The sequence below is a fragment of the Notolabrus celidotus genome, chromosome 1 (genome assembly GCF_009762535.1).
Source record: "Notolabrus celidotus isolate fNotCel1 chromosome 1, fNotCel1.pri, whole genome shotgun sequence".
NCBI classification, from domain to species: domain Eukaryota; kingdom Metazoa; phylum Chordata; class Actinopteri; order Labriformes; family Labridae; genus Notolabrus; species Notolabrus celidotus.
Window position 1 is genome coordinate 12031600 of NC_048272.1, and position 19260 is coordinate 12050859.

Below are 19260 nucleotides of genomic sequence, written 5' to 3' on the forward strand. Positions count from 1 at the left end.
CACGACAATAAAACTAAGATGTTCAAATCAGTGTACAAACATCGACACAGAGGCCCCACTATTAATTTAATTTAGCTTGAACTCATACTATATGACCTGCAAAGCAAACCAGACCATCAGCAACAACACTGATATTTTCTATACAACTATTCTTAATGTCTATCAAAGCAGCCACTAAAATAAACATCCCTTACTGTTTCTTTTTATGTGTTTTAATTATTTTACATCATTGAACCCTTTCTGGAACATTGTCTAGAGGAACAGAATTTAATTTTTTAAAGGTTTGTAACCTGTAAATAGCATGTTGGTCTAATACGCATACATATATCACATTGTGTACTATAACTATTAATTTACTGAGCTGGCCTCATTTTACGTTCTTTTTCTCTAGCCTCAAAAACAAACATCACCTTTCTCTTTATATAGCTCTACTGCAAAGGTTAACACTCCCTTCAAGGCATATTCTTCCTTTGTACCCCTGTTACACCTTCCTCTTTTTCTATTCTGCCTTGACCGATTTCTGCCTCTTATCCACTATCTCATGATCACTTCCTCTTCCTCTCATTTTTTCTCCCCTCCTCTTTCTTGCTGTGACTGGCCGTGTTGCTCAGGAGAACATTGCAGGGAGGGGTATAAATCGTCTGCAGGATCCACGCGCTAAGCAACGAGTTCATCAATTCCCATTTGTGGGAGGCATTTCTATTTAGGCCCCTAATATATCAATTTAATGATATTTTTTGCAGCTCACCACACCACCCCACCCTCAAACACTCCTCCACCATCACCCTCCCTCTCTTGCTTCATGCTAAATGTAGACCTTAAAGTGTGCTGTCTTGTGCTGGAGACGCACAGTGGAGCCATTTAAAATGTACACGCTTCTATTATAAGTAAGAGACACTGGGGATGGATACAACAGGGAGACAGGGGGACAGAGGTTGTGGTCAGGGAGAGGACCTACTGAACATGTGCATGACAGGAATAAGGTTGAGGAGATGGGAGGACGCAAGAATAAAGGGATGGAAATGAGAAATTGTATTAAAAGACAACCAACCAAGCTGTTTGAATTTACTAAACACTTCTTTAAAAACAGTGAATAGGTGATCATGGTTTGGGAACCATATCTACCAGAGCATTGTTTCATACTTCATTGAGGCAGTGTGTCTGAAATTAACATCATGTAAAAAATAACCTAACTAGCTTAAATAGTGTATTATTTTTCTCTAACAGTTTCAACATATATCTGTCTGATAAGCTTGAAAGAGTCTTTCTCCGCTCTGATGTTAGCTAAAAAATGTTTTCTTTACTAGCTTAAAGCTGCTGTAAATTTTTTAAATTTTTTTCTGCTGGGTTTGGAGAAAAGGTCATAATACCCATCGGTACTCATCGGTAAGTGAAGTAATTTGAGACTATTGCAAAATCTCTGCGTTTTCCAATGCCTTTGTATCAAGCAATGTTATTATTCCCCTTGTTCCCATTATTATGGACCAATCATAGCTAATCTCCAATCCTCTGTCAAGGTTGGTAAAGGGGCGGCCCCTACTATGTCCTCCGATTGGTTATGACTTCGGCACTATCATGTCTGCACACACCGATCTGTGTTTGGGGGCTAAGAGGAAATCTGGTTGGGAGGGATAGTGTTGACATTCAAAGTCCCTCTATCTGAACAGACGTTTACTCTGTGACTCCAACAGCAGCTTTAAATCAGCGCTTGTCTACAGAGAGCTTATAATGTTAACCTTACGAGCTTGAAATTGTATTTGTCTACTGTAAAGTTATCAACAAATATCAAAATTCTTTGCTACAAACAGTGTTCGCCTACTTGAATAGTAGCTTATGTTAATCTTACTAGCTTGAAATAGTCTTTATTTATATATTAGCTCAATTTTATCCTAATTTTCTTAAGGAGTTTGTTTTTCCAACCTGACTTCAGTTAAAAATATTAACCTGACTAGCTTGAAAGTGAACTTCTATGTGTAAGCATTGGCTACAAATGCTTACCTGACTTGCCTGCTAGCTTTAGATAGTGAGTTTGTCTGCTCCAATGTCAGTCGCATTACAAATGTTAATCTGACTAGCTTGCTGCTAGCCTAAAACAGTGTGTTGTCCGCTCCAACATAAGCTGTAAATGTTAAGCTAACTAGCTCTCTCTTGGTGTAGCTTTTAGCTGTTGTTAGAGCACATGTTGTTAAGAATTGAAGAGCTGTACAGTGGCTGCTATGCTATAATAAGTAAATTAACATTAGGGCTCCTTAATAAATGTTGCTGAAACAGTAGCACCTCTTCAATTCTGTTTAGCTGACAGTTAGCCAACCTGAGCTGAACTTTTTAAGTAATTTTACTCTTTAAAGCCTTTACTCGTATTGCAAAACGTGAAACAAACTAAACAGTTAAAAAGAGTTATGTTATAAAAAAGTGATGCCATACTAATAAAACTAGATATACACTAAATATCGAAATCCCTATTTCTGTTAAAAGGGATCATTGACTGAGGAAGCCTGTGATACTCAGCTTCATCCTCAGTCATTTAGCAGCATCACATAAGCAACCACGGAGTGCAATTTAAGGACTTTTATTCAGGGTTCCTGATTTAAATGACCCAGCTTAAAATACTTAAATAAGAAAACTGGAAGTAGTTTGTTAACCAATTTCAGCTGAAGCTAACTTTAGCTAGATGGCTACAGCTTATCAAATCTATTCCCTGCAGCTCTAATCTGACCGTGAAATTTGGATTCTGAATTAAAGGACCAAAAATCTCTATCAAGATTTGGCATTTACAAAAAAGTCAGATAAAGATGGACAAAAAAAGATTCCTGCCTCATTGTACCCTGAGTAATTTCAGGACCTATCCATCAACTCCATATTTCCTCCTCACTTATAACCAAGAAACTTCATGCACCAGTGACCAAGCCTCCTGCACTTTGGGCTTTAAAACCCTGCTCCCCTTGAGAACGCTCATTAATTTTGTCCTTAATTTATTCAAGCAGACAGACATCTGGAGAAATCAGTCTGAGCTCTCTCAATAGATACTCAGCCTGAGTCTACCCACTGCACCCTGAGAGTAAAGAGAGATAAAATGAACAAATCACTTTGAGAATATGGTAACTAGCACTTTGCTTTCTGAAGGATTCTCTTAAGTCTCTCATCAGCTAACATGAACTTCTATATAGAGGTACTGAACTCTGCAAGGATTTCACGTTTTTTTTAAGTTGCTGATGAGCTGGCAACTCTCACTGGCAGAGCGACAATTTTCCAGTGACCAAGACGCAAAGTGTGAAAGTGGAGCCTAATCAAAAAAGAAAAAGGATCTTCTTTTAAAAAAAATCTAATAATTATGTTTGCAGAATAAGCTTAATTAGAAAGCTGCTTAAGATCATCACCCTCAGTGCTCAGTCACACAGACACAGGGAGGAATTATGGATGCATGTGTTTTTTCTTCAGACATAACAACTCAACGTATAACTAAAAGATGAGGAATTTAACATCTTATACTATTTTTACAAACACAGTCCCTTGAGCTGTTTCACTAGCTAAAAAATATCTTATATTTCTTTGCATTCTGCTGAAGAGTTAATAAAAAAACTATGATTAACAGGTCAGCAGAAATCAACTTGATAAACATAAACAAAAAAGTGCAATATAACTTGATAAAGCTTATAAAATGTGAATATCTCTTTTTTATTATTTCATGCTAATTTATACAATAAAACATATAATACAATAATTAAAATAATAAAAGAATCATAAAATTGTGTTTTACATGTCAAGTAATAGGCACATTATTGCAAAAAATACAAATTAAAAAAAAGATGCCGTCTTCTATCCAGAATAATGCAAAACAGACCCTCACATACTCAAATTGACTTTAAAAAGCATACTATGCTCTATAACATAGAAGAATAGTACTCCTAAGATAAGTAATACAACCTTTAGAGTAATGTGTGTGCATGTGTGTGTTCCTGCCGGTTCATTTGAACATGTGTGTCTCTGCGTCTTCACCTTCCTAGCGGCTAGTCATTCATCTCAGTTTGACAGTCCCATTACCAGAGGCAGCTACTGTGGCTCAGAAAAGAGCACTGGGAGCACCAGGGGTAATACCACTTAACAAAGCCATCATGCTGACGCTTACTTTTTCTTCACGTTCTGCCACTACAATTAGCATCATGCTAATGTCCCATGTGCATCGTAATGCAATGCTTTGATGAGGACTTTGACTCTGTTTAATGAAAAATTAGGGAAATTCTGCCTGCAACTTGCATTTTAAAGCCTATTTCTCCTTATATGTCCCACTGATACATGGCCATCCTGCAGGGACAAGACCACAAGTAACCTAATGTGGTTCTGCAGGATGGCAGCTGTAATTGTTCTGGGACTGCCACTGCTTATCTCTTGTGCCAGGAAAGTTATTTTAGGCTACTTGTTTGGCAAGATGGCAGCAGCCACCAAGTCACTGTCACTTTGCACTAAGCTAAGTCACACTTGTTTCAGAACTTACCAGTAGCACTTGCCGTTGTTATCCAGAAGTTTGTCCACCATGTGCTCCACACGGACAAACCAGCTGGGGACTGCTTTGTAGATCAGGGGTGTGTCTGACCTAAAAGTACAATTTCACACAACACAAAACATCAAGATGCTGCACCAGAAAATCAAGTGTCTGAAAGAACAAGTTATTTATTTCTAACTTTGAAGCTTCTTATTGTTGTTTCCTTTTATATACTGTGTGTTTTGATTCATTTTATCCTGCTGTCAATCATGTTTAATGGTGGCGTTTTTTTTACCAGTGGTGAATACATGGGTCCGGGAGGGGGGGATTGTTTCTCTGTTTATCTACAACTCTGGTTTCATGCTAAAATACCCCTAACTGTTGGATAGATTACCATGAAAGTGTATTCATGGCATCAATGCATTAATATTGATGCAAAAAGAAAAAATCACTGTAAAAACATCTTCTGAATCTGATGCAACAAACACATAGCTCATGTTTAAGTTGGCTGGTAAGAGTTTTAAAATTATGAACTGAAAGAACTAATAATAATAACGGAAAAACTGCTTTGAAACGCAAAAATAATGGAATTCTAAATAGGCAATTAAAAATGCAATTAATCTCAATTTTTAGAAATGTATCGTTTGACAGCCATAATAATAACTTTTGATCCCATTCATTAGTTATGGCATGTAATTAGGCAACAATCTATACTGACCTTCTCCTTTGTATCATTATTTCTTCAGATATTTTGTTATGAATCAGTATATGCCATGTGTTGCTTTTAGCATGCTAATATGCAGTCAACCTTGTATTAACATAAACCTACTACATATCTTCATATGATTGTTAATGTTAAGATGCCCATCTGTGCCACTGTTCAACCTCCTGGGTTGCTCGTATGGCTGCTGACTCCATCTTTACAATTTACAATCATCTTATTCACTGGTTGGAAGCTTTGCTAGCAGGTTTTTGTAAACAGACCTGAACTTTTTACCTTTGTACTTTAGCCACCTCCCAGTGGTTTCAAGAGTATACTTTGCTGAACTGAAGCACGGCTGCCTTCACCATGGCTGACAACAGTTTCATCTCTACCTCCATGTGTTCTTCTGGCTCAAAGAGCACATCTCTGCATTTTTACTGGGTTAATTAATCCTTCCAAAGTCAGCCTGCAGCTGCTACAAGATAGAGAGTGAATTACAAAGTAGGTGTGTGTCTGTGGGTCTCCATGTGCCTGTCGGTTCAGATGTGATATTGTTGGACCTTGACGGGTTATGTGCATGTCACCACACTGACATTGTCCTTGTGAATTGATTCAGCGCAGACCACAAAAACTCTATTTGATGCCCTACACAGATGCTCCTGAGGGAGGCACGGACACAGACTGACATCAGACATCTGCTTTAAAACACTTTACTCTTCTTTACTCTTTGACCTCTGCTACAATGTTTCTTCTACCACTGCATAAAGCTGTCTGTATTGATGGAGAAAATTTAAATTTAAAAATTTAATTTTCACAGGCCTTACATCCATAATCTCTAGCCCTGATCTTTGGCAGGTGGGTTTATTTTACAACAGTTGAAGCTGTTTAATCCTGGCACATCTCACCTCCAACAGAAGGGGTAACTATGTTTGAAACTGCTGGCGTTGACAAGTCGGCCATTCTCCTTCATCCACTTGATGATGTTCTTGTCAGCATCCTAAAAGAGAACAAAAATGACAACAGACACGATTAATAAACTCGATTTATAAGAGAAACACTCAGCCTTAGATTTCTGTTTACTACAGACTTTGTTCACAATGTTGCAACTGTGACAACAGGATGAACAGGATTATCAGCTGGTGTTAAGTTTCTTTTAAAGGTGACATATCATGCAAAATTGACTTTTTAATGGTTCTCTACCTGAAATATGTTTCCCTGGCATGTCTACAAACCCCCCGAAAATGAAAAAATCCATTCTGCCCCTGTTTTGTTTCTACACCTTTCTGTAAATGTGTGTGAAATGAGCCGTTTCAGACTTCCGTGTTTTTGTTACGTCACAACAATATCCGGTCTGTAATGGAGTCAGAGCTCGGAGCTTGTTCAGCCCATAGACTGTATAAAATACAACTCAACTCCTCCTCTGTTTTTCAATGCCTGCACAAATGTGTGCTAACAAGGAGCTTAGGAGGGAGGTATGCTAGTTGTAGGCTGTCTTAATAAACACAAAGGTCGGTTTTACTCCCCACGTCTGCAGATTTGAAGATCTAGTGGATGATTTTTATTTTCCATGGAAAGGTGGTAGCGCTAGTTAGCATAGCTACATAGCTACACGTCGTAGCTGTAGCTGTGTACCAAGACACACGTCGACATACTGACAAATAAAACAACAAGAAACACAAAATCTGTGACCAATCCTTCAGAAAGGTCCTGCTGCCTTTCTGGCAGAGGTCGGTTTTACTCCCCACATCTGCAGATTTGAAGATCTAGTGGATGATTTTTATTTATCATGGATAAGTGCTAGCGCTAGTTAGCATGGCCACATAGCTACATTCTCGTAGCTGTGTACCAAGACACACGTCTACATACTGATAAATAAAACAACAAGAAACACTAAATCTGTGACCAATCCTTCAGAAAGGTCCTGCTGCAGGCGCCTCTCCGTCAGGATCAGATTCTGGATCAGATTCAGAAGGTTGAAGTAACGCTAACTGTGAGCAGCCGTGTATATTCAGCCAACATGTAAACATTAGATCAAAGTGCTGGAGAGCCGAGGCCACATCCACTTCCTGAAGGGGCGTGGTCAGAGGGAAAACAGACTGTTCTGAGGAGGGCGGAAGAAGAGGGCTTTTCAGGCATGCCAAAATCTGATTTCAAAGTGTTTTTTTGAGCATAAACTTTAAAGACATGTTTTGGGGACCTAATGGTGATATGTCACCTTTAAAGAGGGAGACTTGTTTATGTCTGTGTAAAATCATTAGAATTTCATATTCAGAATTTCTTTCCTATGTAATAAAAAAATATTTTAATGTAATTAAAAAATGTATGAAAGGATAGTTCATCCCAATACAAAGCAAAATTTGTCACCAACATTTTCTATTTATAATTCCAGTACATCACATGACCTGAAGCTGTTTCACATTCCACAATATTTTTTCATCAATTTCTTTTAATCATGTTAATTATAAAACAGTACTTGCCACCAGTGACCCTATTTACTCTGGCCTATACTGAAACACTTCTTTCATGGAGCAAATCTTGTTAAAGTATTCATGTTTTCTTAATTCCATAGCCCATTATGTTTTACACTTACAATTAGTACCTGCATATATTAACTCATATCTCTAACAGTATGGGACATATCTGCATGCCCCGTGTTAATTATACATTCTGCCATAAATTTAGCGCTGCTATGGAATGAATTACTTTTTGATGATGCCACAGCATATTATGCATCATTGAAATTATCTCAATTAAGAGTGATTCATTTAGGATACTACACAATATTTCCCTTCAATAGTAATACAATTCCTCCTTCGAAAATTCCCAGAATTCTGTAACACTAAATATTCATAACATTTACAAGCACAGCAGTAGCTGGAGTAGTTTACAGTTCAAATCTATTATGTTTATTTTGCAAACCTTTATTATTGTGTATAATAATAGCAGCGCCAAAAACCAGTACACTTTCTTTAAGCCTGTTGCCAAAGAGGCAAAAACATTAGTTTCTGTTAGCATACTAAATTAGTAAATGGCTAGTCTTGTGAGTTGGGAAGCACTGACAGTTACTCAAGCTGCTTTCACAGCCTGGTAGGGAAAAGTGGACCAAGATCCAGTCCTGTTATCCAGGCAACAGCAGAAGAACTGGTGGGTGTATCTCTACGATGCCTTTACAATCATTCTAAAGTACCTGAAAGTGAACCAGAGGGTTGCCAGGTCAAGTCCTGTGACAGACCAAGTTAGGAAAAAGGGCTGGTAAGCTGGAGAGGTGCCAGTTCACATCCTTGGTGCTACTGAGGTGCCCTTGAGAAAGGCACTGAACCCCCCAACTGCTAGGGGCGCTCATCCCTGTGCAAGCCCCCTCACACACTCCATTTATGCCTGTATGGATCCTGTTTGTGCATGTGTGTGTGTATTTCAGCCTGTTTGCATACCATGATTCAACACCAGAGCAAAAAAATTTACCCTTAGGGGTTAATAAAGTATATCTTCTTTTTCTTCTTTCAAATGTTAAAAGTCACCTCATCTACTGTATGTTTAAAAAGGTGAGAATGAGGATAGAAATACCAACATAAATATCTCCTCAGAAGTCCTGTTCACCTTATCTAACGTTATTTCAATGGGAATGTTCAGTTTGATTTGATGTAAATTTTGAATAAGCAGGCTTACATCATTATGGCAACACTCTTCTGTATCATCTGCAGCGTATCAGCTTTGGCTAGAGCATGGCAGAACATCAATAGTCCTATTGTTTCTTCATCAATTTGTAATTCTTTTAGTATAAAAGGATGAAAAAATGTAATAGATATTCTCTTTGAAACAGGAAAGCATGGATCACTGAACACATCCTGGTTTGATGCTTTAAGAAAAAAACAAGGTGACAGCCAAGGTCATGATCTGCTCTCACTGCGGTGATAAATTTCATCACACAGTTCAGGAGAAATAGCCTGTTTGGTCATTCGGCTTATTGTTTATGGCAAACAATCTTATATGCAATCACGCCTGCACCTCATCACAGTATTTCATCTCCCTCTGAACCCTGATTATGGTGCAGTTCACATGGCGCTCATAATTTTTCAGCAAGGTGCGTGGAGGCAGACGGTTGGTTGTGATCTCTTTGTAGAAAGAAGTGTTCTTAACTTTCTGAGCTCAGAGTCAATGTTGTTCCGCTCTGACCTCAGCTCATTAAAAACATGAAAAGAACACCTGTGATGTGGAGACTCTTTGAATCTCCCACTCTAACTCATTGATGGAACAAGCCTATTTCCCCATCTGGCCAATTGAGTATAAACAAGGTATACTTGACATGTTTCAACGTTACTAACACATATTTGTGAGTCTTTTCTGAATCTCTGTCACTGAGGATAATTACCCTACAGAGTTACTGTCTCCAAATCTGGTATGTGTTTTCTGTAATTATTTTGAACAACGCCAGCATGAGGATGGGGAAAACAGAACCCTGAGGATGAGCAATTTTATTCCTTAGTGGCACATTTAGTGTTTCTCCCCCTTTGCAACACGCAAAGTACTAAAATAATTCTAATTTTCTGGGTCTGATTCAGGGAGTGTTTTCAGCAGTTTTTGTAAATTAAATGAGTTTAAAGAGGTGGATGGGGGGCAGACAGAGAAAACAAGATATGACGGAGACAAAAAGTAGACTGTTGAGAAAGAGAAATCATAAATGTTGAAGAAAAACAATCAATGCATTATTTTGTTTGCACTCACTTCAATCTTTATTAAGTTACAGTTGGTCAACATTAGTGGAATTGGTCAATACATGTCTCTCTTGTCAAAACGTTAGGGATAATCAAAGGGCAATCCAGACCAGTCACAATACTGATGATATCTGTCTGCTTTAGAAGAAGGTGAGATTCTAAAGTTGGATCACAAGAAGCAGTCTCACTATGACAAAGAAAGGCAAGTGACAGACAACAGTGTGTCTGGTTTGGCAGGGAAAGGGGGGGGTGAAAGAGTTCGTAAGAAAAGACGAAAGGAAAAGGGTATGACCGAGGAGACCTGAGGGCTGTGATGAAACCAGATCAGGGAAGGGGGGTGAGGATGACAGGGAGTGACAGGGTTGAACTGGTTAGGGAAAGGCACAAGAAGGAGAAGGGAGGTTGTTTTGAAATGATGTAAAAAATGAACAGGAAGAGGAATTTGGAAGCAAGCATTGTTAGCAGAGAGGTAAGGATAATGGGGTCAGGTAGGGTGAGTAATGGGGAAGTAGGGCTGTGTATTGTGGTCCTTTATTTATTTTTTTTAAGTACTGAGCAAAATGTGTCTGCAGTACCAAGGAACTAAGACTCTGAAATGCAGAATCATGACAACAAATTTTGATCAGATAAGTTCTGATTTGAATCAAACCTTTTAGGAAAGTTTACTCGTGAGACTCACTGGATGTCATTTCTAAAAGCCACCAAAGAACTACAATTTTCTATCTCAGCGCTGATCAATTGAAAGGTTTAACAATACCCAGCCCTTGGAGTAAAGAGGGTACATTCAGGAAAGACGGGGAATATTCTTGAGTCTTAAGTAGAATTAGCCGATGTTTCCTCTCCTCGATGTTCTGCAGGTCTCTTCCGTTGCCGTTGTTGACTCCACCCGTCAAAGACCTTTAGGCATCTTTGGCGATCCCCAGCCTCACCTCCTCCCCTTCCAGCAGCTTCCTATAGGTGGCGATTTCAGCATCCAGCTTGAGCTTAATGTGCAGTAGTTCCTGGTAGTCTTGTAGATACTTGGTCATCTCCAGTTTGGTTTCGCAGAGCTGGGCCTCCAGCTGAGCAATGACACCCTCAAAGGTCCCCACCTTATCCATGTGGGACATCTCCATGTCCTCCAGCTGCTGCTCCAGGGCTGCGTTACGAGCTCTCAACCCATCGATCTGGTTCTGCAGATCTGTCACTTGGTTGTGGAAGCTCGAGATCTCGTCTTTCATGGTCTTCATATGCTCCTCGTGTTTGCCTGCGTGCTCTTTGAGGGTGTCAAACTTGCCCTTGTACCACTTCTCAGCTTCCTGGACATTGCGAGCAGCGACAGCTTCAATTTCTGCGCGCATATTACGTAGATAGGCAGCAAGGTCAGGCCGATCGCCGTCCAGCTCTGCTGTAATCTTTGAGTCCTCGATCTGCTTCATGATGTCAGCCACCTCTTCGTCATGCAGCTTCTTGAGGAACTCTATCTCGGCCACCAGTTGCTCTATGCGCTTCTCCAGCTCGGCTTTCTGGAGTGTGGCATTGTCCACATCCTGGCGGAACTCCGTCAGGATCATTTCAGCCTCTTCTTTGAGAGCCAGTTCCTCCTCCAGCTTTAGTCTCCACACTTCAACCTCTTCTTCGATGTAACCACGCTCAATATCAGCAGCTCCCTTCTCATTGGTCAGGGTCTCAATCAGCTCACGCACCTCTTTAAACTTGAGCTCATACTCCTCTCCGATGCCTGTGGGGCCTCCCTTGTAGCGGCCCTGCAGTGCAGCCAGTTCAGCTTGAAGGGCAGCATTTCTCTGCTCAAGCGCCTGGACCTTCTCGATGTAGCCTGCAAACTTGACATTGAGCTCCTGCATCTCCTCTTTCTCATTGGCATGTTGCTGGTGGATCTCTGTGCCCAACTCAACAGCAGTGCCACGATAACCAGAGCGACCACGGCTGTCGTATGAGGATCCACGGCACCGGGAGGGCGATGGGCTCTGAACCCTTACCCTGCTGTTTGAGCCGCTTACCTGCAGGCTCTTCTGGGTGTAAGAAGCAGCTCTCATCTTGAGAATATAGATTTGTCTTTTCTATTACGGAGGAACAGCTGGTCGCTCAACTTCTTTGTGTGGGGCTCGAGTGGCGACTGTCGCGCCCTCAGATCACATCGGAGTTTTTATGCGGCAATAAAGAATGTCTCAGACAGTCTAGAAACTCACGCCTCGTTTTAACATATTTCAAAAGTGGATTATGACAGTCATCCAGCGGCCTGATGCTGCACGCTCCTTATTAGCTAACGCTGTACTGTCAGTGCTAGAGGAGGGTCAACTCCACTCCCTGGCCTTTACGCCAGGATGTGAAATAGTGATCAGATCATGCATGACTGCTATTTTTCACTCACTATCCACTTAGGATGATAATGAATTTTGGTATGACAGGGAGGAAGAGGGCACACAGTGCACTAGTAAACAGTGACGTTGTGCTTTGGCTGCATGTTTGCCACACAACTTTGTGAAACTGCTCTGACACTGATTTCCTCAACTCCCCCTAATCAAGGAATAAATCATACATGTAACACAATATATTTCACATTAGAGATTATCTAAAATGTGTTTTCTCAATCCTATTTTCTTTTCTGATATAGGTTATAAAACAAGAATATACAGAACAGTAAAAATAAAAGTCTGAGTACTCAGATATTAGTATGCCTCGATGGCTCGATGGCCTGGGGCTGTAAAAGTTTATGTTTGTTGGCTCAGGCCAGTGACTGACAATCAGAAACTTTTCTTCTTCTGCCAACAAGACTCTGAGACATATGAGACGTATTTCAAAAGATGTCTATGACATCAAGACACGTGATAGATGAACTGCACCCTGATTTGCTGAAATACACATGGAGAAGAGGGGCAAAATGTTACGAGCGTAGTCTTGCAAGAGTTTGCCCACTTGAAAAATGTCCGTAAAAGAGGTGTAGGAAGAGATGCTATCTCATGAGTGGAGAAACGCAAAATCGGCGGTATGGTTTTTGCAGTTTGCTGACATTTCTTGCGAAAGCCGATCGAGGTGGTTGGTTTTTCAAAGAACGGACAACCATATTTGTCTATTGATGAAATAGGCCACTTGACACGTGTGATGAAGCGGATATCATTTGTAAAAGCAAATAGACTGAAGGGGATTACAAACAAATGCCTTGTTCTGTTACTTGAGTGAAATGTTCTGCAGAAATGTTTTCATTAAGATGGATCTCTCAGTCCTTAAAACGGTCTCTAGACATTATTATATGTATTTAATGAAACTAGAGAAACATTTATAATAAATCACAAAAGTAGAGAAAATGAGTTAATTTCATTAAAAATAAGTCTTTTTTTTGCTCCTGGCCCTTTAGTACAAATATATAGGAAGAAAAGACAAAAATCCCAATGAAAATAAATCAACAGAGGGAAAAGGAGGACAAATAAGAGTGAGAGCACAGGCAGAGAGAAATGAAGTTGTGAAATTAACCATGTATTAACGCCAGTGATGATTTTACTCATGTATCATGATGCCACTGGCCTTTTCCAGGGATAGAAAGCCTGAGATGTCTGCTTACCTAATCTACATGTAAATGTTTGATGTGTCACTCACTTTGACGTACTGTCCTGCGAAGTCAGTGACCTCTGAAGTGAAGCAGCCCGAGGCGTCCACAGGGCAGATAGGAGCCTGGTCCCTCTGGATGATGTTGAATTCTGTGCACACCCTGTAATCATCCTACGGAGGAAATAACAAACAGAGTAAGAGGTTTTTATATCATCCACTTTATACTGAGTCACAAACATTTCAGAGCAAAAGAAAACACAGATCATAGCATTGGGATTGTTTGTTAATGAATGGATTAATTAAAAAGATAAATATCTGACTCATCAAAATGAAATGAATTGTCAGTTGCAGTCCTAATTATTAAAAGCCATGCATGGCAGCATGTTACTTCAGGTATAACTCAAGCAGTAACATACAGTGTGGAAAAAAATAAGCCAATTCTTAAGTAGCAGTTGCAGTTCCTTGAGTGTCCACTTGAGGCTCCATCAACAACCATGTTGAAAAGCTAATTTTGATAGCAGAGTAAAACATGTTACAACAACATGGTTCAAAACCTGTTCCTCATCTCATTTATTTTGTTCCATTTTGATTGTTTTAAGGCTAAGAGTTTTCTGTGAAGATTCCCAGTCTTCATCGAGGTCATACATCATGGTAATTCATGCTTGATCTGAAAAGGCAACTGGACAAAATGTGCCAGAACTCTGGTCTGCGAAATTATTTGACATGACGTGTGATCAGTTTGCCACTGCTGTTGCTCATATTAGTGAAAGTTAACAACTGTAGGCAAGGGGCTGTCAAGGGGTATTGACCAATCAGAATCAAGCATCTCAAAAAAAATTAATGTAATAAAAGCCTCTAACAGTTGTTTGCGTGCTAATAGTAGTCACATGGGGTTGTTAGTAGAGTCGTTCAGGTCATGGGTCGTCTGTGGTTAGTTGGGGTCACATTATCCCTTGTGTACAGAATTCAAAACAGCATTGTACGTTGGAGAAACGTGTTTCAAAACAGCATTGTATGCTGGAGATATGTGGTGATAGATGATAGGCTAAGAGTTGTGCATACATTTGCATAATTAGGGACGCAACTGATTTGACTGACGGCATGCAGTAGCTATTTGCTGGGAGGGTAAAGGCCCACCTCAATTCCACCTCTTGGCCTTTGTCTTAGTCGTCCATTAGCTCGTTCGAGTCAGCATTTCCAATATGATGACCGCCATAGTTGGGCTTCATAAGACCTCCAAAGAAACCAATGGGTGTCCTCACTGGGAATACATTCACGTTTTTTATAGTCTATGGTGACTGGCTAATATAAACGGGATATTAGATTTTAATGTGCATGGAATATTGAATGATATAATTATTAGATAGTTTCACTTTATCAGATACAAAAGACAACATCAACTACTACAACAACAACAAGGTAATATCTGCATTATATATCATCCAACAGCAGACCTGCTCTTTAATTATCAGCATTGGCTGTTAAGAAACCAATATCGGTCTTCATTTATTAAGTCCCATTATCTTTACATTTTCCTGATTAATGGATGCATTTATCTTCCAAACAGAGGACAATGTAAATAAGAATCATTAATTATCCAACCTCTTTGGTATCCACCGTCACCAGTTTAATGATAGGTTATGACTTCATATTAAATTCCATGCTGTGCTGGATACTCTTTGCAGTGTTGAAACAAGCACTGCTGGCATGTGGCAGCTATGCATGAAAGATCTGAGTGCTGTCCAGCTGTAAATGTATTTTGTATTCAAACACCCTGTCAAGATCCAAGACGGATGACTCACAGGGTCATTTCACATCTAGTCATAACAACATAAAATTTGAAAAATGTGGGTCTGCGACATGTTTCTTCTCACTGTAAATCCTCAGAGTGGAAGAGTTTGTCCCACGTTCACACACTAAGCAGTGTGATCACGAAATAATTGAAGTGTAAACAAAGAAAAGAATCTAACATTTAAATGTGAATATAGGCGAGGTATTGATGTGAAAGGTTTACTAAGGGCCCTGAAGGAACTGAGAGAGCTAAGACAAAGAGGAAGACTGAGTGTGTATCCACAGCTGGCTTCAGCCACAGGGGTATCCATCTGCCCTTGACAAGGGCATCTAGCCCATTAGCAATGACCCAATACGTCTGATAGCATTGCAATGCTGGCCTTGTAACTGTAGGGATATATTGATACTGCAGCTTGCTTTGGAAAAGAAAACACTAAATTAACTCTCTTATATAAGTGTTTGTACACCAAAGTCATGGCACACATTCAAACTGAATGTGTTTCAGATGATTGGATGTAAGAAAAAGTATTCTCCATTTATTAAAACAAACATCTAACATCTTAGTCAAATGGTTTGAGCAACTCTAATGCAACTTTAGTGCTATGTCTTTTTAAAGGGAGGCATAAACATGCATCTGCATGTGTTAACGTCAGTACAGAGAACCTGCATTTGCAATGGCTAAGGCACTAAATGGACCACACAAGAGAAAACAAGCAACTGTGGGAAACATGTTCATCACTCTGGTAATATAAAGAGCCTCTGCAAATTCAGACAGCATAAGCATTACAGAAAAGGAACATAATTGAATTGAGTTGCATCAGAAAAGGCAATTCTTCTGGAAAAAACAAGAAAGACTAAAAGTTCTGTAACTGTTTTACTCTAGGATGACTGAAAAGCCATCCGTAGACTCGCACTTGACGGACGCTTCCATGTTTTTACTCTGAGGAATTTGAGCATTTGTAGCTCTGTGAATCAAGCTTACCAGGGGCAACATTTCAAAAAGTATATTTCCAACTTCTCTTATTCTCAAACCACCCAAGAAGTAAAGAATGTTTTAATTAAAAAAAGAGGAGGGTGGGTGTAGAGAGCTCTGGAAAGGCGGGTGGGGTAAAGTGACAGAGACAGAAGGGAGCAGGATCAACGGTATGGGCTGCTTATAGGCAAAGGCAAACAACCAACAACTGTCTTCCCTTAACAATGTTCTGAGTCAACACAGAACACTTAAACCTGTGCAATACTAAATTTAAAGAAAGAGAGATGTAGCACTTGGACCCTGTTTTGTCTCATCCTTAGTTTGAAAGTCTTGGAGTGTTTGATTCTTGGTCTTAAGAGTCCAGACCACGAGTCTTGAGTTCCTGATAAATCATTAGTACATTCATATTTGGCAAATTCATTAGTGTCCATCTTTACAACCAGTTTAGAAACAGCTGTAAGTAGGCATACTTATGTTATGACACTAACATACAGTTATGTAGTTATTTTTGACTACCACACTGTCTTTATTGACTCCTACTTTAAATACGTCTAGTATTTTTTATCATAATTCTCTCTATACATTTTCTTGGGTTATATTTAGCTTATTTCATGTATTTTCATGCTTTATGGAAAGCACTTTGAGTTCTTGTGTGTTTTTCATAAAATGCTCGCTTGTCAGAGCTTTGTAGATGTTACTAATTGCTGGTTTCATCCCCTTCATTGTAACTTAAATATAACTTTGTGTTTTCAGTGCATGTTGAGGAATATAAAGGGCATTATTTAGACTTTTCATCACTGAAATCATGCAAAAAAAAAGCCACTGTCTTCCCCTCATTACGTCTGTTACTACCTCTGTGGCAGGAATCAAAGGTACAGCTTTGCCCCACCACTATACCTTTATGTTGTAGACAGCAGATGAGGTGTTACCATCCCGCCTTAAATTGGCAACATGTAAGAGCCTTATGTAACTCTCTTATATGTGGTTTTCAACCACACTCATGAAGAAAAAATGCTGCAAAACGGTGTAAGACACCACTTACAGCTCCAAAGTACGGTGCCTGGTGGACCACTCCTGTACCCTCCTCTTCCTTGACATAGTTATCAATCACCACCTGGAACGCTCCTTTCTCCCCGCACTGCAGAAAAACGAGGAAGAGGAGAGTTAGATAAAGGGAGGAAGTGTTGAGGAGGCAAAAAAATAGAGCCACAAACGGTAACAGAGAGATTAAGGGACAGATTTAGGGACTGTGCACAAAGATGCCAATTTGTGGCCCGACAGGTAACTAAAGTAAGACATGGGTCGGTCTTCATTTTAAGACAATAGATACATAAATACAGACTAAACAGGAAGAAGATCACAGAGAAAACCAACCTGGGAGAAGTACGAGAACAGAGGCTTGTATTTTTTCCCCTTCAGTGTCTTCCCAGGAAATCTAAAACACAGAAAAGTCTTTGTTTCTGTATTTGTCATTCACCTGCCCTGCAAAAACAAGCTCTACAAGCCACAACTTCTGACAACATACATGTTTAAATACACTGCTTTTAGATAGAGGACACACTGCACAGAAAGGGGGGCTTAATATGACGCTTCAGGGGAGTCATTTTTTTCTTAGGATGTATGGGTCACTTTTTAAAATCCTATTTTCCTCCCCCCACCTACTTTTCAATTTCTACAGAGTCCCTGAGGGGTCACAGTAGGATTTTATTTCATAAACTACTTTCGCGTCACCTTGAAATAGGTTCTGCATTTCCTCACAATATTTTTCTATTTCACCCAAACCATAGAAACAGTTAGTGTGTCGATCTTGCTCATTTATTTAGGAAACACTCTGAGAAGACTATTTGAATTCCCTCTTGGCAAAAAGAGAGTCTTAAATATTTTAATAAAAAGTGAAGTAAGAAAGTGAGGGAGAGTGAGGAAGGGTTTTTTCATGTTGTTGCTGTTAGACTGCAATTTTAAAAAGTGTCATGATAGCGTTTTTCTTCAGGTTGATATGCATAAGGTGTTTATATAATTTAAATCTCTTCAGGGTTTCGATTCCTTCAAGAGCTCAATTAAAGTTTGTGCTTCTTCACCCTCTGTTATTTTTTCCTTTATACTTTCTTGTCTTTTATCCATGAAGGATATCATGTGAGTAAACCTTTCACAGGAAAGGGGACACAAGTTTGTGCTCACTGATAACAGGTAGGATTGAGTGTTCTCAATTTTGGAGTTCATAATATGATATAATGTTAAGGATAGAAACAACGAGTTCAACCATCTTTCCATCTGTATTAGATTTGTTAGCCACGGTCACTTTTATGAAGTATGGTTGCTACGCATGAAATTTCATTTCAACTTATCAACCAAAGTAATCACCAAGCGGAAAACAGTGCAGCTCTGAAGTTACCTAATCAACGCATCACTATGACAATGTTCGGTCATGTGTTTGTCATGAATGTGAGTGAGCTGATTATCACTGCTATGAAGGGAATTTTGGAAAGCACATTTCAGTGATCAGTCCTCATCTGCCCAAAGTGCCAGAACGCCACTCAAGCAATGATAATTACCCAAAAAGTGAGTACGGATCAGCAGAATCAGAAGGAAACACAGAGCCGCAACTAACGACGGGGAATTTAATACAGTGTGCTTTTATGTATAATAATTGAAAATTCCATAATACAATCACAATAAGGACTAGGGTGGCTTTAACTGGGGTGAGGTACCGCTGGTGGCCGGCACTGGTAGCATGGGTCTCAACCTTTGGGCCGGTGTCTCCGTGACGCAGCAGGGTGGCGTATGACAGTTTACAACCATGCGCAGTGCAATTTCCTCCGTTTCTGAATCTCACACCACGACAACCGTATTTTCAGCAACTTTCCCACATGTTCTCTTCTTGTTTTGCTATTCAATGTGATTAGCAAACACTTTCAAATGCGTCTGGCAGGAGTACCGTATTATAACCTCGTAAAGCATAAGGAAAATTGTAATTGTAAGATGAGATAATATTCACATTAACTCTTTGATTTTTAAAAATTGAATGAATTCTTGAGCATTCGAAAATCATGACCCA

The 19260-nt window shown here is 39.6% G+C and overlaps 2 protein-coding genes across 3 annotated transcripts in view; both read right to left on the reverse strand.

Moving 5' to 3' along the window:
* Window positions 1–19260, reverse strand: part of iars1 (isoleucyl-tRNA synthetase 1) — a 70529-nt gene that overhangs the window by 39575 nt on the left and 11694 nt on the right. For both annotated transcript variants that reach the window (XM_034680664.1, XM_034680657.1), the window contains exons 9-13: window positions 17580–17640; window positions 17248–17343; window positions 13490–13612; window positions 6089–6180; window positions 4493–4591 (exon numbers count right to left, since the gene is read on the reverse strand). In XM_034680664.1, the coding sequence (XP_034536555.1) occupies window positions 4493–4591; window positions 6089–6180; window positions 13490–13612; window positions 17248–17343; window positions 17580–17640 (471 nt within the window). The remainder of the gene's footprint in view (window positions 1–4492; window positions 4592–6088; window positions 6181–13489; window positions 13613–17247; window positions 17344–17579; window positions 17641–19260) is intronic.
* On the reverse strand, window positions 9893–13245 carry LOC117810735 (desmin-like). The gene has a single exon (XM_034680672.1). It carries the CDS (start codon window positions 11929–11931, stop codon window positions 10795–10797), a length of 1137 nt encoding a protein of 378 aa, XP_034536563.1. The 5' UTR covers window positions 11932–13245; the 3' UTR covers window positions 9893–10794.